This window comes from Typopeltis vanoorti, chromosome 8 (assembly GCF_054136105.1).
Source record: "Typopeltis vanoorti isolate ZY-2024b chromosome 8, IOZ_Tvanoo_1.0, whole genome shotgun sequence".
NCBI lineage: Eukaryota > Metazoa > Arthropoda > Arachnida > Uropygi > Thelyphonidae > Typopeltis > Typopeltis vanoorti.
In genome coordinates this window covers 97479890-97501741 of record NC_143556.1, presented here as the reverse complement: position 1 = coordinate 97501741, position 21852 = coordinate 97479890, and the positions used below count along the sequence as shown (strand labels likewise).

Below are 21852 nucleotides of genomic sequence, written 5' to 3'. Positions count from 1 at the left end.
TAGACCACCCTAGTAATACGACGTTGCATATTCAATCACATCAAATTGCATGACTTTTCATTTACTGACATTGAATTGACAACCATTTTCCAATGTCCAGAATTCCAGGTTATTCAAATCATTTTCTACAAATACTGCATATTCAATCAGTAGTATTCCAGATTTTCTTCCCTCTCTCTCTCTCTCTCTCTCACTGCATCATCATCAAATAACTGTATGTCGCCTGTCAAATTCTTCCCAATGTTATTAATGTAGGGATTCAATTACAGTGGACCAAGAACCGATCCTTGTGATACACAACTTACCACTTTAATGTATACAATTACCTTAATTCTTGCGCGGGCGCGCGCACACACACACACACACACATCATATACCACTTTTTGATATCTATTCAGTCAGCAATTCTCTTAACTACGCTAATATTTTATAATCCAAACCCATATTCTCGAATTTATGCAACAGTCTTCCATGCTGTATTCTGTCAAACGCATTAGCAAAATACACGATGATACGCTTGGATATTGTAAATGCTTTTAAATATGAACAAGTTGCTAAAACATGACCTTCTCTTAGTAAATCCATGCTGTTCATTGCAAAGTAGAGATTCATTGTCAACCCCTTTCTTTTTGAATGCGAGCGCCGACCAATTTGTTCAAAATTTTAATCACCACTTCTGAGATACTAATTGGTCGACAGTTGAATACATCAATCTTTGCACCACCCTTGTACAATAGTATTCTCACATTTTTTCCATTCCTGTGGAATCTTTCCTGTTCTGGGACTCAAATCATATAGCCTTTTCAAAGGAATAGCCAGTTCAGCTATACAATCTTTTAGTACCCCTATGCTAATATCCCATCAGACTTATTACTGAATTCTTATTCATTTTGTGCAACTGCTCTAATACCTCATCTTGATACACCTGAGTTTCTTCATTCAGTGATGAGGTAGCAGTGAACTCAATGCTATAATCACCAGTCTGATTAGGAAAATGGGTAGTCATTTTCTGAGTACCAATTTTGAACAACTTCTGCACCTGTCACCCTCACATTTTCTGTATTCAGAAGAGTTATTCTTTTATATTCACTTTCTTTTACTTGCAGCATATCGATAGAATTCTTATGGTTTGTCTTTAGCGTGCAGAGTCAGTTTCTTTTCATACTGATGCTTAGCTTTCCTTACAACAGTTGTGACTATTCTAGAATGTTGCTTATAATGTTCATAACTTATGAAAATAAGTTCAGATAAGATTTAAGATAATTTCCAGTTATCTTAAATCTTATCTCAAACCTTATATATAATCATGTGTAATTAGGAACAATTGCCCTTATTTTATCTGTCTGAATCTGCCCAAGTGGCACGTAGTATATCATTCTTAGATTTAATCATGTGATGCATATTTGAAATCCAGCATAGATTAATTAACCACAACACTGCTTGGGATTTGCAGTTTCATCTACTAACAACATCAGAGTCCAACAGGAATGCAGGCTTGACCTGCAGGAGGACAGACAAAAATTTGCCACCATAAAATTCATAAATAATATCAGAAGCTACCAAAGCGATCATATCTCCCTAAAAACTTATGAACATTGGAATCAAAAATGCAGACTTCACAGATCAACTTTACAATATGATGATACTATCAGGAAAGAAATAGGTTCTGATTAGCTAAATGCCCACATAAACAAAGAACCTCTATTTTCCAGTCCTTTACCTTCAAATACCTCCATAAATCTAAACCTTACCAAACTCTGTACAAAAAAAGAATCAAAAGAAATGCTTAAAGAAAAAGGCCTAAATACTATCAATCTTCTTTCATCCTCCAAACAGGTTATTTGTTATACCGATGGAACGTCAGCCACCAATATGATTAATGGAGGCGCTGGTGTTCTCCTTCTGCTCCCGAAAGATGAAAAGCTTTCAATAAAAGTTGAATCTGGGAGAATTGCTTCCAATTTTACCAGTGAACTCTACGCAATAAATAAAGCACTAGAAGTCTACTTAAAACTGTCATCATCTCAACAATCTGAAGGAATTATAATTTACAGTGACTCAAGATCAGCTATGGAGGCAATCAAAAATGGCAATATCAAGCTCACACAAGACATCCATAAATTCTTAAATCAACTAAAGTGTTTAGGAAAAAGTTGCATTTTACAATGGATTCCTGCTCATGTAGGCATTGATTACAATGAAGCAGCTGATAAATTAGCAAAAGAAGCCAGAGAACTCAACCAAGAAACTCACATGATAACTCTTGCTGATGCCAATGCACTAGCAAAAGCTAAACTAATCCCACTGAAATCAGTGATACAACATCAAATTCCCGAAATCAGTGCTGACAGAAAGACCTCCACCACGATAACAAGACTACGAACAGGACATTATAGAGGAATGAAGATCAATACAGATGATACGAGAACATATAGGAACTGCAACAACTGCCCCAATACTGAACTGACACCCACTCACATCTTGACCTGTCCAGCAATTACAGCAGCCTTGCAAGAAATAGATCCTAATCCTGAACAAACATAGCCAAAGCAGTACAAGGAGCACACGGAAACATCTAAGACTCTTCAAAGGACTAGACTACAACAACTGCTTGGGATTTTGAAGATTCCCTCCCCCCTCCCTTCCAGCATAACAGAAACTAAATGTGCACCAAGTTTGAAAGTAAGGCTTTATTTATGCATGGGGTACAATATTAAAATTTTATGTCAACATAACCATAATTATTTGATTTATTTATTATTTCTCCCCAGTACTTTTACTGTATATTTCATATCTAATTCAAATTATCACATGGACCCTATCGGCGTGCGGCACAGTTCTTCGTATATGTTTTCTGCTTGAATGTGGGTTATTCATGGTGGTGTTTGAGTGGGATATCGTTTATGTTATTATCATTTTCACTCTAGCACCCTACTAGTTTTTTAATACTATAATATTTGTGCAACTAAATACAAAAATATGATTTGAACATTCTTTCTTTCTTCATTTTTTCCTAGAAACTCGAGCAGTATCATGCTTTCTATTAACGATTTTATAATGACAAAAAAAAAAAGAAGTATCATTAGTACAACTATGTAGGAAGTTCATAAAACTGGACATTTTTATTATTAAAATAAAAGCGTCTTTTGCACTGACAAAAATTTGACTGTAAATTAAGTTTTAATGCGCTGGAGAACATTTAACAACGTGTACAGTTATAAGAAAAAGTTTTTATTATTAAAGCAACAGCATCATAAAAGTTTCGAAGCCAAGCATATTTCTCATGATTCTCTAAATAGCATAATTTTCATTAAGCAGTCATTAAACAGAAGCCTATCAGAAATGACTTCAGTGAAATTAAACATTTCAATGGATCTTGAAGCACCAGTCCAGTCTTCAAATGATAAACGACAGTATAAGTAAGTATTTTTAAGAATCTAGATTAACAGAATGAGCTTCTGGATTATCCTCCCCATTTAATCCCCTTTCTCTGACAAACATTGCAGCTATCTCATATCTCTGACAAACATTCAATCATCCTTTGAGTAACATCTGTTGAATAATAAATAGTTAATATCGTATGTGTCCAATATGTGCCTCTCTCTCTCATGGTATTCTTCTTTGTATATTATATGTACTTCCTCTTTATGAATGAATAAATATGATCAATGTTGTGATTCAGAATTCAGCCAAGATGACAAAGACTCATTCTAATGCTTTAGCTAAAAGATTATATCATTTTTACTATTTAACAATATGGCATCGAAAATGTTTTTTCAGTTTTCTTTCTGAGATATGGATATAAGCTGTTAAAAATAATTAAAACTGCTAAAAGGTTATTAAATTATTTATGTTAATATTGAAAAATGTAATTCCCTCCCTTATATATATATATATATATATATTATTGTTATTTTCCTGACCTATATGAAAGTCACATAACTCGTAGTGAGATATCAGTGCTAGTCAACACAAAGTCAGTTATACCACTCCTTAAACTCATCCATAGTTTGCACTAGCACCTACTCTTCCTCATGCAAAAAAAAAAAAAAAAAAAACACTCCTTGTCCATTAACTCGTATTCCTCTTGCAACTTTCATGGATGGTCCCTTGTCATTATTCCTTTTCCTCATTCTACCATATGAAAAATCTCCCTGGTATCATCCAATAATCTTACAATAGCTTGAATATTTCAATCATATCTCTCTGCCTTGCATCTTCTCTCCCCAAGCATACTTGGAGGCCTGCAAAAGCTTTGAGTCTATGTTCATAACTGACATTGTGCTGTTCTGATATCATTTTTTTTTTTTATCCCTCTCCAAGGTTATTTCATCTTCCAATCCTGATGACCAGATCTGAGAAGAGAAATTTAGATGAGGTTTGATAAAAGCTTTACAATGGATGCACCACTATTTTATCTTTTGTGATTAATGTCCTCCTCAATATTGAAAGAATTCTCTGAGTTGTCTCACAGTCTTGCACTGTATCCTCTAACCTTCAAATTTCTATCTACAATCTGCCGAAGATCCTTTGCTCCCTTGACTTCATCCAGTATAATTCCACCAAGTGACTATGAATCTTGTCTGTGAACCCCAATTTTCAAACCTTCACATTTAGTTACATTAAACTGGCATCCCCGTTCATATGTTCACCTTTCAAGCTTATTCAAATCCTCTTTTATATATATAAAAGGCAGAAGAGTCTGTAGCAAAAGAATGGTTTGTGTGGGAGTAGAGTAATCTGTTCATATTCTTCTTGAACTGTTGGAAATTGTAGTCCTTTGGAAATGCTTCATAAGGGAGATTGTTATACAGAATTGAGGTGGAAGGAATGAAAGAGGACTAAGAGTAGCAAGTTTTACTGAGTATGCAGTTTGATCGTAAAGGGATGTTGAGCATCCATTGCTTGACTTCCTATAGATCTGGCAGATTTCATAGAGCCAAAACATCAGCACAAATTTCTAATAACCTTCCCAAGCTTCATGTCATCGGCAAACAACTGTATATCTTCCCCTGTAGTGTGTGACAATATTGATATAAAGATTGAACAGTAATGGTTCCAGTACGGCATCTTTGGAACTTCACTTGTAACCTTCCTACTCCCTGGTGCTGTTTTCCTGTATACAATTCTCTGATATCTCTCAGAAGGCCAGTTTTCAATCGAACCCACTAGCTTTATATCCAAACCCATAAGTTGCAACTTTAAAACCAATTGGTCATGCAGCATCCTTACAAGTGTCTTTACAAAAAAATAATAAATAAATAAAATAAATAAATAAATAAATAAAAATAATGCACCTTATGTCTTTATCCTTATCCACTGGTCTTGTTACTCTGTTGTAAAAGGTAACCAGATTATTGATTAACAAATCCATGCTGTCCTGCATAAATAATATTGTCTTTATCTACTCAATTTTGCCTATGAGTTCTTTTTCTCCAAATTCTTAACAACTACAGAAGAAATACAAACTGGCCTATAGTTTGTTATCTATTTCTACCACCACCACCACCACCGTCATGCAGTGATATTATCCTGCCCTCCTTTCATTCTCCAGGAACTTATCCTCTTGCAAGACTTCATTAAACAGTCAGGTTAATGTCTGGTCATTTCCACAGCACATTCTGAATGTCTGACCGACATTTAGAATACGTAGTTCACTTCTAGCACTTCACCACTCCTTATCCATCTAGGAATAAAATCTGATGCACCAGGGTGGAACATTGTAATAAGGTGATTATTAAATAGCTCAACTGTCATCTGCATAGGTGTTGGAAGTTCTTCATAACTATTTTAACAGTATTACAACACCAAACAAAATACTAAATTACCAGTACTACTCCTTATCCTTGTAGGAATAAAGATTGCTGAACCAGGATGGAGTAGCAGGCTTTAACTGAAGGGTTCATTAAATAGATCAATTATATTATCTGCCTTGTTAACAGGATAAGGTGTTGGACGTTAGTCATAAAGGTATTACAACATCAAATAAAATACTAAATTGTAAAAGGATGTTTATTAATTGGGTTATGTTTGTTTGGCTATGTTTATTAATTGGGTTATGTTTGTTCTTATAATGCATCCCTTTCCACAGAACTCAACTATCTTCACCATACTTGGCCAGTGGCTACAGCTTCCACAAAAGAGATAAAATACTACATAGCCCCCCCCCACCCCCAAACACACAAGAACAAAACATTACTATTCTTATTCCATATGTACAAGATACACCTGAAAAGATGGCTAAAGTACTAATAAAATGTAACCTTCACACCACATCAAACCACATATCAAATTAGCAACTCTGATCTGTTCACTTATGGACAAACTCCATCCTCTATCACATCCTGGAGTTTATGAAGTTCCCTGTGACTTAGTATACTATGGACAATCAGGAAGATCAGTTAACGTCTGCCTTGGGTAACATAAGAAATACTACTTTTTTTTTTTTAAAATCCCATGGTATTATGAACCAGATCATAGAGGCTCCTTTTCTGGATTGTTCTAAAGTTCACATTTATAAATATTCATACAAGTTAGTAAATGCAGTGGTGATGCTTTCTTAATGTTACAGATTTTACAGATGGGGAAGATTGTTTATTAATTGTTGATTGCTAAACTTGGTCTTGTGTGGCCGGTCTTGAGGTAAGAGATCGTGGTAGTGGCACAGCGAACTGAATACCAGTGATGAGTCATGTCCTGGAGAATCATTCTTTTTACATTTTCCTTTTGAGTAGTTTTAAAAAGATCAAAATCTGTGGTATCACTTACATTATGCAAATTATGGAAACAACTACTGTGTTAGAGTAAAACTTTAGTTTAATATAAACCGAAATAAACACTTGACATTTCGACCTTTACATTAAGGTCATCATCTGGAATATACACAATATATACAAAGAAACAAGCTGCACTACAATATACATGGCATGCTAAAGTTACTAACCAACCATTACAACTATTGGCCTGACTTCTGGTGGAAAAAAAAATGTTGCAGTCATTTTTGCTACTTCATCTGCAGTTTCATTTCCCTTTAATCCCACATGGGATGGAATCCATTGGAAAATTATTTCAGAATCCTTATGTAGTTTATGTGTTTTGATATGTCTCTAGGTATTTCTTGATGGCTAGTGTAGCAGTTCTTAATAGCTTGAAGAGCTGCTAAGGAATCTGTGAAAAATATAAATTCCTCTGGGTTTTGTTTATCCAAATGTTGCAGTGCTCTGTTAATGGCTGTTAATTCTGCATGGTATGAGTTGCATCCTATACTGTTGGTTGTTTTTAGTTCTATATTTTGAAAGCCATAGATGAGTATGCCACTCCCAGAATTGCCATTTGGATTTTTGGAGCCATCTGTGTAGATTTTTATTGAGTCAGGTCTATACTTCATTATTATTATTCAGGTCTTCATGGAGTCAAAAGACTCATCGTGGGAGGTCCTTCCTAGGAAACACAAAGTCTATCATAACACCCCTTGAACTCATTGACTGTTCTTGCTCTCACCACTATCAGGCAATGCATTCCACTGTTCAGGGTTTTCTAGACTTTTTTTCTTGTGTTTCCCTATTTCAAAATTAATAATTATATTTTTCCTGTCTTGGTTTGGAGGAAGTGCTGAGTTGTTGGCTATTTTATTTGGACAATCCAAGGGAATTTTATTTTCCATGATTTTATGCATTGTCGATTTTTTCTTTATTCTGTTTGTTGGTTGCCACTTTTTAAAAAGTTCCCTTGTTCTATGATGTGTACGGTTGACTCTTTTTTTTCCTACAAATTTAGTAAGATTTTCTTGCCACCTAATTTTTAAAGGAACAAGGTTGGATTCAAATTCTGCTATTTTTCTAGGAGTTGTATTCCTTAGTCCACATATGATTCTAGCTGCATTTTTCTGAATTTTTATAAGCTTGTCTAAATTGGTTTGTGTTTGTATCCAGATGACCAAAGCAAATTCCATTATGGGTTGGATAATACAGGTGTTATGTGACTTATGATTTTAGCATCAGCTTCCCACTCTCTCTACCATAGATACTTTTCATGATATTTAGTCTTCTTTTTGCTCTCACTGAAACATTGTTGATATGTTTATTGAAGCTTAGTGATGGATCAGAATAACTCCAAGGTATTTGGGGTTGTCATTAAATGTAATTAGTTGATTGTTTAGCTTAATCTTGGTCTCCACTTTCTGAGGTGGTTATTAATGGTAAATACACAAATTTCTGATTTAGTAGGATTAATTTTGATTTTTTGGTTTTTACAGTATGTAGATAAACTTTCAATGGCTTTGCTAAGTGACCTTCTGCTGTTTCTAAGTTGTTGTGAGCTGAGAATAGGACCAAATCATCAGCAAACAGCTATCTTTGTTTATTTATATTTTTGTCTAAGTCGTTTAAGTAGATGGAAAAAAGGAGTGGGCTCAAAATGCTGCCTTGAGGGAGTCCCTGTCTTATTTTCACTTTCTTGGAAAAGATATTATTTATTCTAACTCGAATTGTTCTGTTTCTTAGAAAGTCATAAATCCAGTTTAAAATTTTCCCTTCTATTTCGATATGACAAAATTTGGAAAAGAGTTTGTCTCCACACCTTGTCAAAGGCATTGCTAAAATCATAAAAGCTGCACTGGTAGGTTTGATCTGGAAGTTATCTTGAATTGACTGGGTTAAGTAGAAAAGTTTATCATTTATTGAGTGAAAACTCTTCTAAAGCCAGCCTGAAAATGTGGTAGTATACTATTTTTGTTTAGATAGTAATTAAAACGCTGGAGTATCATTTTTTCCATCAATTTGCCTGAAATTGAAGTCGATGAAATTGGTTGATAACTTTTCTGGTTGGTCTTGAAGTTTGTTAGGCTTTAAAATTGGTATGATTGTGACTGTTTTCCACTCTTTTGGAGCTTTTCCTTGTTTTAGGCTATTGTTGTATAGGCAAAGGGGAGGAAGATGCTTGAGCATAATTCCTTGTATGTTCTCTGGTCCACATTATTTATATCTAGTCTCTCGAAGGCATCTCTCAATTCAGAGATTGTAAATGGATCCCAGAATAATTTATTAGCCATCATAGGTCAATTGGACGAATAACAGAACATTGTGCCCTTTGATTGGAAACGACCTGGTTTCGATTCTCATAGTGACGAGAGGAATCCTTATGTGGGCTTTTTCAGTTGAAGGTGAGTTAGCCAATCTCATATGGTGGTAGCAGGGTTTTTCCCTCCTGTAAACTCAGGTTTTTCATCCCCCATACAGACCAATCGGCCTTCAGAACACATGCAATTTACAGACAAAAAATACTGTTCTTGGTGATGATTGTCAATAGATTATGTTGATGGTAGTAGTGTTGTAGTTGGAGAATTAAGTAGTGGAGAGGATGAGATGTATTTAGCAAAGTAGAGTAGAGTAGTGTGCCCTCCCACGATGAGTCCTTGGACTCCCTGGAGGTGTCAGGTAATAATAATAATAATCATAATTTGTTTTGGGGGGGGAGGGGGAATTTGCAGCATTTTTCTGTTGTTGAGCCTGTTTTGATATTTGATGACCTTTGATAGTATTCATCTCTAGTTTGCTTATATTTTGAAAATGAAAGGCCAAGGTACTTGTGATCTCCCTGTCTCCAATTTTGATATTTCCATCTAGGTCTTTTTGTGTGTTAGTCTCACTTGCGTTTCTTTGTAAATTAGCAGTCAGTTTCCAGAGTATGATATCTGAAGTGTTTGGATTTAAGTTGTGGCAAAATTCTTGCCACCTAATTCTTTGTAATATGTTATATTTTTGTTTTATTTCAGCATTTGTCTTGTACTCGATTCTGGTTTCTAGAGAGCTTCCAATTTTTAAGATGTTAAATAATTCATTTCTTTTAGTTATTTTACTGGTGAGTTCCTGGTGAACCTTTGTATAGTCTGAAATAACTTTTCTCCTGTTGCCCTTTGGGATACTTTGCTGCATTTAGGATAGTATTCTTCCAAGTTATGTAGGCTTTGTCTAGGTCATCATGGTATGTGTGATCTTTCAGCATTTTGTTTACTTTATACTTGTATTTTTCCCAATTGGCCTTTTGGAAGTTCCAATGATATTTTCTTTTTTGGGTTCAGGTTATTTAATATTGGGGGTATGGTCACTTCCTACTGGTTCCAAAATGGACAAGATAGCTTTGTCATGAAGTTCTGGAGACACTGCAGTAATATCTAGGGCATCTTTTGCACCATAAGAATGAGACAGATAAGTGAGTACTCCACTGTTGAGAGTTATTACTCCTAAGATGAAAAGCCAAACGGCTATTTTTTTCTGGTGAGGTTGATAAGTTAAGGGGATAAAAATCCCTTATTGTTTTTCAGCCAGTAAGCGAAACTAAGATCGAAAACTATGATCTGTAACGTTTCATGCCGACGAACTGTCGGCGTATCCAAGCTTAAGTGACCACTTGGTAGTGCCACACCAACGGCAACTCGTTGCAAAGGTGGAGCAAGATCCCTCACTGTTCTTGATATTTTCTCATAATGTAAAACACACAGCTCTTAGGAGATGTAGTACTGTTTTACATTATGAGGAGAGGTCACTACCCAGACCGGTTTCAACCTTTTTTGAGGTCTCATCAGTGAGTAGCTAGACCTAGAATATCAGAGTTTAAGGGAAAAGAACTTACATGTACTTTTGCTATACGATTCTAGCTACTCACTGATGAGACCTCAAAAAAGGTTGAAACCGGTCTGGGTAGTGACCTCTCCTCATAATGTAAAACAGTACTACATCTCCTAAGAGCTGTGTGTTTTACATTATGAGAAAATATCAAGAACAGTGAGGGAGCTTGCTCCACCTCTGCAACTAGTTGCCGTTGGTGTGGCACTACCAAGTGGTCACTTACGCTTGGATACGCCGACAGTTCGTCGGCATGAAACGTTACAGATCGTAGTTTTCGATCTTAGTTTCGCTTACTGGCTGAAAAACAATAAGGGATTTTTATCCCCTTAAGTTATTAGTCCTGTTTTATCTAAGAAATTACTCAGGTTTTCTCCTCTTGAGTTTATTTCCTCAGAACCTTATGACAGGTGTTTGTTGTTCATGTCTCCTAAGATAATGGAGTTTTCTTCATTGAGATGGGATAGGCTGGAAAGATTTGGTTTGGGTTTTGTTAGGAGGATGATAACAATTGAATATGTGTAATGGCCTTTTACTTGGTTCCAGTATTTGAATTCCTTGTACTTCAGTTCCTTCTGCTACTTTGTCTAGTTCAACAACTTTATATGACAAGTTTCAGATTAGTGTTAGAAGCTCTCCTCCATTTTGGTCATTAGGCCTATCTTGTCATATGATATCATAGTTTTTAATGTTTAATCTGCTGGATTGTCGAAGTTTGGTTTCCTGGATGCAGATAATATCAGCATCATGTTTGTCAGCAGTATTATTTAGCAGTGTTCATTTAGGTTTTTCTTTACTTGCTGGAGTAACAATACCTAGGGATCCCATATGTCTCGTAAAATACTGGATCATTTCGATTTTGGCTAATGTGTCTCGTTGTCCCGAAAAAGCTCTTCGGGACAGCTTTTTGTCCTGTATTTTAGAGTTCAAGACTGAATAACAAAATTAATGAGTTACAATTTCTATTCTATTACAGACATTGCTCTCCATCATTACCGGGAACTGTAGGGAACCATTTGAAAGCAACTTAAAGTGAAAAACATGCAGCCTAACAATTGGATTTACTATTTGTTTACTTATACTTAGTAAAGTGTGTGCATAGTAAACCTTACCATGCACACTTGGAAAGTTAGAATCATTTTGTATGACTAGCATATGTGATGGTTGCGCATACTAAACTTTCACCCTCAGTCATTAGTGTCCCGAATTTTTTTCCAGTGTATCTGGGATCCCTAACAATACTACTTAAATTACATTGGATGATATTAATATTTCTTGTAATGGGTGGAATGATTTGCTCATTTCTCAACTCTGACATCATTTCCAAATCAAGAATTGCATTGGCTGCGCCGTAAACAGTAGCATAGTTATAATCACTGAAATTTGTCTCCGTGATGGGAAAAAAGAAATGCTGCTGTCGTTAAATTATCCAGAGGTCACCACAAGGAGGTGACAGTTAGACTTTGTCCTCCAATACTCCCATTATTAATGCAAGTCAGGACTGGCAGATTACACTTTGGACATCCTTTCACATATGATTAAATGGAAGAAAACCAGTGTGCTATATAGAAGTTGTTACATGTCAGAAAGACTATTTTTAGAGTCTACAATGGCTATGAAGTATTCTCCTAGCTTTAACAAGTATGATGTTCTTAATCTATCAAAAAATTTGGAAGACTCATCTTAAGATCAACACCTACACAACTGTAATAACTTCTTTTATACAACCTTAGAAGCACCAGATGAGGACTTCAGTTGTTTGTTTGTTACAATTTGAATTTTTTCACTTACTCATTGTAGTATAGCATGGCATGTAAACTGTAACATGTTGTTTTGCTCTGAGGATGCTAGTTTATAAGCCAGTTACATAATCAACAAACATGCTTTTATAATTGAATATGTTGTTTGATGTTATAATACTATTAACATAGTTATGAATATGTTATCTACATTGGTCACCTGAGGTATGTCTTACTTAAAGGTTTTTATAAGATTGATACAGAGGAACTTTTCAGTACATGACGACTGGGTGTGTGTAGAACTGAGAATATCCTTGGAAATTGAGCAAGAGTGTAGTTAGCAAGAGAATGAGGACAGGACTGGGGGTTTTGTTTGGTAAGTGGTGGAGTGGATGGAATTGGCAGAGCTAATCATTGCTTTGTTGATGAATAAAGTTAAGTATCATGTTAATGACAGCTGCTACCTGTCAAAATGTTCAGAGTATCCCCAGGTGAGTATGGATTCCATGGAGATGCCCATGTAATAATAATATAACAATTTTTTAAAATGTGAATTTTACTGATTAACCAGATGAGAAAGGAGAAAATTTTCAGCAAAGTCACTAACTTTGCTGAAAATTTAGTTAAAAAATTCACTAAAAGCATTTTAATGTGAAGGCTAATTAGATATTCTTAGACAAAGGTGGGACTACTTCTCTTAGGAACAAATACTGAATATATATATATATTTGACAGGATTATTTAATTATTTCTCAGAATTAATTCTAAAAATGCAATTTAGCTATTGTATAGTGATCTCATACTGAAACTATTCCCTTTCATTTTTTCTCTGGCATTGAGAAGAGCAAAGATAGAATGATCTCATTTTTAACGATACAAAATTAATAACGGAAAAAACTCACGTACAAAGATTATTTAATAGTATAATTTTCGCCTGTGTATCGATGTTCAGAGTATCATTAATTTTGTATTGATATGTCTATTCACGGTATACCATTTTTAGAATAAAATAGATCTCATTTTTAGAATAATGAAAGTGTGGAAATGGAAGGAATCTGTTATAGTTAATTAAAATTTTACATTACAATTAACTGTATATAAATTTCACTTTGTGCTATTAATGTGCAGTGACCCATTCTAATAAATTGCATTATTTCATTTGTAGGATTATCAAATTAGATAATGGACTTGTAGCTCTATTAATTTCTGATTCAGAATATTTAGAAGATGTTGGTCCACAAAACACTCTTCGGGTTAGCAGAAAAGACAGTGGACACACAAGTGATAGTAGTGAAGAAGAAGAAATGGACACCGAGGAAGAAGAATCATTGTCATCATTCTCATCTACTAATGAGAACGATGATGCACTTAGTGAGGAAGAGGAGGAGGAAAGTGTACTATCAAAAAAGAGAAAAGAAAAAATGGTAACTTTTTTCACAAGAATGGATTAAAAAAATTACTGCTTAATTAAGTTTATATATATATATATGTATGTATGTATGTGTGTATATATATATATATGTATGTATGTGTGTATATATATGTATGTATGTATGTGTGTATATATATGTATGTATGTGTATATATATATATATGTATGTATGTGTATATATACAGGGTGTTCGGGATAAATTTGACAGTTTCGTAAGGAAAAAGAAAATCTTCTTTGTATCTATTAAATTTAATGAATTGACAAAAAAACATTACAGGCAGAGTTAATTACAATACTATCAACAAGATTTACTCAAAATAACCACCATTAGCATCGATCACAGCTTCAATTCTGCTTCGGAACCTCGAACAAGCTGATGCTACAGTCTCCCTGGGAAGGGCCGCAAAAACTGTTTTAATTTTATCCATTAACTGGGCTTTTGTATTACTGGAAGTGCAATTGGTGTCTTTTTCAACTGCGCCCCATACAAAATAATCCATGGGGTTAAGGTCTGGGGAGTTTGGAGGCCAAACATTTGGACTGGTGAAGTCGTAGAAATTTTCAGACAACCATTTTTGACTTTTCCCAGAGGTGTGGCAAGGGGCCGAATCCTGCTGCCATACATACGGCCTACCATTGGCTACCCTTGTTATCCAGGGCTTGACTACAGTTAGCAACTCCACGAACAAAGCCCGAATTCCAATGCCAGGGTTCTTCAACACCTGTTCCTGCAGATTTGCGAGGAATTCTGCTGTACAAACGCAATCAGATCGTCTGCTAGGGATCTTTCTTCTTGCTACATCCTCGTAGTCACCATTGCAAGTCTCTAGTTCATGCCTGATTGTTTTTACTGTATTCAGGGAGCATTGGGCAGCAGTCGTAATATCCTTATTTTGATGGCGGGCACGAATCATCATGATACAAGTTATTCTCTTCCATGATTCAGGTGGGTTCCAGCTATCCATCCTTTCTGACATCTTGTATATGAATGAAGAAGGGTCCAAACTTTTAAATGAAGAGAAGTGTGTGTTAATACATGTAACTTACGGAAAAATATAATTAATTATAAATATGTCAAATTTATCCCGAACACCCTGTATATGTAGAAAGTTTTTTACCTTGGGTATAATGTATGTTAAAGATACCAAGTTATTTTAAATATAAACCTGGTTTTTTACTCCATTTCCCAAGTAAGTAAACAGACAAGCCTTTAAGTTTGCACCTGCAAGTGTTGCAAGTCTAGCTGACCCTGAACATAGTGCAAGTCTAAGGCAACTCATGGTAAAGGTAGAATAAGCTCTGATCACTATTCTTAATATTTACCCTTAATGCAAAGCACATCTCCTGGAGGAGATGTATACTATGTATTAAAGGCAAGGGGCCACTACCCAGACCGGTTTCGACCTGTATTGAAGTATCATCAGTGGGAGGCAGGCTAAGAAATACTAAGTTTTAAGTAATACAGAACTTCTAAATATTTTACCAACACAAGTTACCATAAGGTGCTTTGACCTTATTTAATAAAAATCTCAGGATGAGAGATAGATGTAGAAAGTTTTTTACCTTGGGTATAATATATGTTAAAGATACCAAGTTATTTTAAATATAAACCTGGTTTTTTACTCCATTCCCAAGTAAGCAAACAGACAAGTCAGTCAAGTTTGCACATGCAAGTGTTGCAAGGCTAGCTGACCCTGCATATAGTGCAAGTCCAAGGCAACTCGTGGTAAAGGTAGAATAAGCCCTGATCACTATTCTTAATATTTACCCTTAATGCAAAGCACATCTCCTGGAGGAGATGTATGATGCTATGTATTAAAGGCAAGGTGCCACTACCTGGACCGGTTTCGACCTTTATTGAGGTCTCATCAGTTACCACGAGTTGCCTTGGACTTGTACTACGTGCAGGGTTAGCTAGACTTGCAACACTTACTATATATATATATATATATATATATATATATATATATATATATAGTAAGCTTTGCATGAAATACTAAGCTGATTATTTAGAGTGTTACATAAATTGACTTATTGGATCAATAAGTCATAAATTGGAGCACCATAAGTAATCTTTCTTACAATCACCTCCAAACACACACATTAAGATATAGGATGCAATTGAGTATTTTAGACTAAAAGTAGAACCATTGATGTTTATTCAAGAATGGTAGAAGGAAGAGCTCACCCTCAGGAATTGTAGTTATGCTAAATGGCATAGTTGCTTTCTCTGCTTCAGTGTTGGGTCATGGTTGACCATGAGCATAAAAACATATATACATATATATGAGTGGAAAAGTAAATAAACAACTTAAAGTTGACAAACATGGTTATTAACCAATCAGGAGTATTATAAAAGTTGATGATGGTAGAAGGAAATCATGAAATGATCTCTGGTTTTAAATGGTTTTAAATTCCATATGGATGATCGACATTTTCTAAGCATATTGTTGTTCTAGAGAAATATGAGATATTCGGGGGGAGATAATTTCACAATTGTAGAAAGTTTTTTTCACTTGGCTATAAATTAAATTAAAAATGCTAAGGGTTCAAAGGGGATGGATGTGCAATATATGATCCTCTCAAGTAGGATCACCTGGCCTCTCCTCCCCAATCCAACTTTCACCTCCATGTGGGAACCCTGGAACCTGAGCACCCAAGCAGAAAATTGAGTACTAACCCCAATGGGAAACTTGGTTAGATACAAATGAGAGAAGAGAGACTTAGTGCAAGTTTGGAGGCCCTAAGGCGACAGCCCCACCACCAAACTAGGCTGCAGGTGTTTCCACTCATACATATATATATGTATGAGGTTTCCACTCATACATATATATGTATATATGGTTTCCACTCATACATATATACTCATATATATGTATGAGGTTTCCACTCATACATATATATGAGTGGAAAAGTAAATAAACAACTTAAAGTTGACAAACATGGTTATTAACCAATCAGGAGTATTATAAAAGTTGATGATGGTAGAAGGAAATCATGAAATGATCTCTGGTTTTAAATGGTTTTAAATTCCATATGGATGATCGACATTTTCTAAGCATATTGTTGTTCTAGAGAAATATGAGATATTCGGGGGGAGATAATTTCACAATTGTAGAAAGTTTTTTTCACTTGGCTATAAATTAAATTAAAAATGCTAAGGGTTCAAAGGGGATGGATGTGCAATATATGATCCTCTCAAGTAGGATCACCTGGCCTCTCCTCCCCAATCCAACTTTCACCTCCATGTGGGAACCCTGGAACCTGAGCATCCAAGCAGAAAATTGAGTACTAACCCCAATGGGAAACTTGGTTAGATACAAATGAGAGAAGAGAGACTTAGTGCAAGTTTGGAGGCCCTAAGGCGACAGCCCCACCACCAAACTAGGCTGCAGGTGGCTAGTAACCAACCCTGCTGAATCTTGTCTTACTCCAATGTCTCAAGAAAGAAGTAAGTGGACTGTCACTCTGGAAAATGACTTGGACAGGTTAACAGATATGAGCAGAATAAAGGATACGGAAAACAAAAATTAAAATAAACAAGAATGTCTGGAATATCCATCACAAATATCAAGATCTAGGCAAAACCATAATAGAAAGAAATATCAAATTAGCAGTAGTAACAGAAACAAAGAAAAAAACAAAAAGGCTCAGATGAAATGGATAATTACATCTATATCTACAATGGAGTCAGAAAGGAAGAAAGAGCAAAAGCAGGAGTAATGATTTTTATTCACAAATCAATTTAAAAAAATATCACACAGTACAAATACTGGAGCGATAGAATTCTAGAAGTAAGATTACAAATAATCCATGGCTTCCTGACTGGAATTTTTGTTTATTCTCTTTTTATTCAGATTTACAAAAAAAAATAAATAAATAAAAATAAATATATTATATATATAAACACACATGATTATCTATTAATAATGAGAGATTTTAATGCCAGAGTAGGGAACATTTCACTAGATACAAATATAGGAACAAATAGTGAAACAATGTGAAATAAAAATAGATACAGACTTAGGGATTTTTCTGCATATAATACTTAAAAATTACTAACACTTTTTCAAGCATAAAGATTGCCATAACTTCACTTGGGAATCAAGACACCTAAAAAAGTATAATAGACTATATAATAGCTAATAGGAAAATAGCTAATATGGACTAGATAGCTGGGTATTTAGAAGTGCAGAAATAGAATCTAATCACTATCTCTTACAAGGAAAATTAAGAATACACCTAAGATGATTTAAAATTAACCAAATCAGTGCTAAGAGAAATCTTCAGGAATCTTTTAGAGTTCAACTCTTTGATAAAAGTATCAACTACCTTTATTCACGAAGAATAAATGGAAAACTAGAGGAAATAAAAGAAAATGATGATATAGAGATAGAATGGAATAATTTAAAAAATATATTAATAAAGGCAGCAACAGAATCCTTTGGAACAAAAAATAAATAAAAGACGAGAAAGGGAATAAGAAACCATATGAAAACATTGAAACAGTAATCAAATATAAGAAATAAGCATATAAACAACAGATAAACAAGAAGCAAATATGAATAAATACAATATTTATTGTATACAATAAATTATTGTATTACAATAATTAATAAATACAAAAGAGCAATAGCAAAAAAAGCATGTAGAAAAAAAGAATAGAGAAACATGGGATAACTTTATAACAAAATTGGAAAGAGTTCTTACAGTGAAGAGACCAAATACATACAAAATTCTAATGAATATGAATAAGGAGGTAAAAGAAAAAGTGAAACTTGAAATAATCATAGAGAAAACCTGGCTGGACTTTTTTCAGAACTTCTGGCAAGATAGTAATGAATCTGAAACTGACATAATGCTTACTTCTAACTATACAGTGGAAGAAATCTAACAAGCAATACAGCAAAGCAGAGCAGGAAAATCTCCTGGAGAAGATGGAATAAACATAGACCTTATAAAATATGCAGGCATCCTATTCATCAAATGACTTTTAAAATTATTTAACAATATCTGGCAGCAAGGAAAAATCACAGAAAGTTGGAATGAGGCAATTATCATCCCAATATATAAAAAAGGAAGGCAATAAGTGCAACTGTGAAAACTGTAGAGGAATAAGTCTTCTAAATACTGGTTATAAGTTATATGCATGAATATTAACTTCAAAACTTAAATCATATGTAGAAGATAAACTTTGTGAAGAAGAAAATAGCTTTTGAAAAGGATGATCATGCATTGACCCAGCTTTTTACATTAAAAATCTTAATGGGAAAACATTTCAAATACAGCATAGAAATGCACATAGCATTTGCTAGAAAGCCTTTGTCGTCTTAAGGAACAGACTGTGGACCATACTCAAGAATCTAAACATTCCAAATCAGCTGTTTGCTGCAATAACTAGCATGTATCAGAACAACTAAATAGCTGTATGAAAAAGTTATAGAATGGAAATCAATAAACAGAGGGATCTGTCAAGGATGCTTAATGTCACCATTGTTATTTAATATATCATCATCATCATCATCATCATCAAATTCCTGCCATGTACCCTCAAGGGGTGTACAGGATATGACAGTACTACATGAAAAAATTACATCATTACTAACTTCCTATCTACAATTTTCCTCCAAATCAGTCTGTTACTTGTCAAGACTCCAACATTATCAGATCTTATATTTCTATCGTCTAAGGCACTTTGTACCGTATCAATCCACCTATATCTTGGTCTTCCTCTGGGTCGTTTTCCTGCCAACCTGGCAGAGAACACTTGTTTTGCTAATCTTTCTTCTCCCATTCTATTTAAGTGACCATACCATCTGAGATTAGCTCTGCTAACGCATTCCTGGATGCTGACAATGTCAAGTTCTTTCCTAATATTCTCATTTTTAATATGATATTGCCACTGATGCCATCTGTTCACGCCTCTAATCTTTCTCAGGACTCTCATATCTGCGGTCTCTAGTCTTTGGTCAAGTGTTTTACTTCTGACCCAGCTCTCAGATCCATAAGTTAAAATTGGTTTGAACACAGTCTTGTATACAGCTAATTTAGTGTTCCGACTAATTTCTTTCTTATTCCATATGAATTTATTCAATTGACTTCCCACGATACCAGCTTTGCTGATTCTGTTGTCTATTTCTATATTTAGTTTACCATCTTCAGTAAAAATTGTGCCTAAGTAGCTGAAATGTTTTACTTGTTCCACAGGTTCTCCATTCACAACACAGTTGACATTTTCAATGATTCTGCCTATTTTCATTGTCTTTGTCTTTTTATTGCTGACCTTCATACCATATCTATTACAACAGCTATTCAATTTAGTCAGAGAATCTTGCAGACTTGTAGCGGATTTATTTAGAAGTATAACATCATCCGCATAAAGCAAAGAGCTGACATTAACATCTCCAATTTTGATATCAGGTTTAATACCACATTCCTTCATAATGTGATCCATATAGATAATGAATAACAGAGGGGATAATGTACATCCTTGTCTCACACCAGATTTAACATTAAACCATCTTCCTGTACTTCCTTCAATTCTAACTGCTGACTCACAACTCAAATAAAGACTAAGTATTGCTTGATATAATGCCCCATTGACACCATATAACTGCAGCGTATTGAATAGCTTCTCTCTTGGCACCTTGTCATATGCCTTTTCCAAATCGACAAAACTTAAATACAGATCTTTGTTATATTCCCATGCTTTCTCGACTATTTGTCGTAAAGTGAAGATCTGATCCTGACAGCCTCTATTTGGCCTGAATCCAGCTTGTTCTTCACCAAGCTTTTCTTCCACAATTCTTCTCAACCGTTTCTCAAGTATACTTGCATAGATCTTGCCAGGAACACTCAGTAGGGAAATACCTCTGTAATTCTCACATTCAGTTTTATTTCCCTTTTTATATATGGGTACTATGAGAGCTCTACTCCAATCATCGGGAATTCGTCCCTCTGTCCAGGCTTTCTGAACTATGCAGTGCAGCCACTGTAAGACTCTTATACCACCATACTTCAGCATTTCTGGTCGAATATCATCTACTCCTGCTGCCTTTCCACATTTCAAGCCTTTGATGGCTTTTTCTACTTCAAGTATGGATATGTATTCCTGACTGCATGCCTGGTCAGTGTTTTTTATCACTGTGCTGTCATCACTGCTTGTTTCATTTAGCAGTTTTTCAAAGTAATTACTCCATACTTCAAGGATATCTTTTTCTCCTGTTTTCATTTCACCTTTATCATCTCTAATTCCTTTTACAGCACTCTTTCCTCCATTCCTAAGCTTCTTCAACAACCTCCAGAATATTTTGCCACCTTCTTGATATTTATTTTCTATATTCTTGCCAAAGTCCTCCCATGACTTTTGTTTAGCTAGTTTTACACATTGTTTAGCTTTCTTACATTTGTCTCTGTATTCTGTAAGAGTAAAAGCTGACTTATTTGCCAGAAACCTTTGATATGCTTTCTTCTTTTCCTTCACTGCCTCTTTAACTTCCTGTGTCCACCAGGGAGTTCTGATTTTTTTATCTTTGCACACAACCTCACCACATGCCTCTCTGGCAGAATCGATCAATGTTTCCTTCAGAGTTTGCCGCTGAATCTCAAAGGTTTGATTCCTGTTCTCAAACTCTTTCATTTTCTTTTCAATAATATTTCTGTATTTTAGTCTACAGTTCACATCTGAGAGCTGCTCAACTTTTATTCGCTTTAAAACTTTCTTACATGTTATTCTTTTCAATATGAAATTCAATTTTATCCTGCTCAAGACTAAATAGTGATCACTTCCAATTTCAAATCCTCTGTACACTCTGGTGTCCTGCACCAGGGAGAAAACATCACTATCAACAATAACATAGTCAATGAGACTTTTCTTATTCCTAGCCTCTTCTCTCCATGTGAATTTGTGCACATTTTTATGTTGGAACATGGTGTTAGTAATAACCAGTCCATGTCCTGAGCAGAAATCCAACAGATATTTGCCATTATTATTAGCTTTGCTCTTTTCTCCAAATTTTCCCAAAATATTTTTGTATGTCTCACAATCATTTCCTACTCT

At 34.9% G+C, this 21852-nt stretch overlaps 1 protein-coding gene across 2 annotated transcripts in view; it reads left to right on the top strand.

Moving 5' to 3' along the window:
- Nucleotides 1-2838: 2838 nt before the first annotated feature.
- The window catches only part of LOC150104209 (nardilysin-like), a 561456-nt gene continuing 542442 nt past the window's right edge, over nt 2839-21852 (top strand). For both annotated transcript variants that reach the window (XM_090396835.1, XM_090396833.1), the window contains exons 1-2: nt 2839-3419; nt 13527-13785. In XM_090396835.1, the coding sequence (XP_090252961.1) occupies nt 3184-3419; nt 13527-13785 (495 nt within the window). In that variant the 5' untranslated portion in view covers nt 2839-3183. The remainder of the gene's footprint in view (nt 3420-13526; nt 13786-21852) is intronic.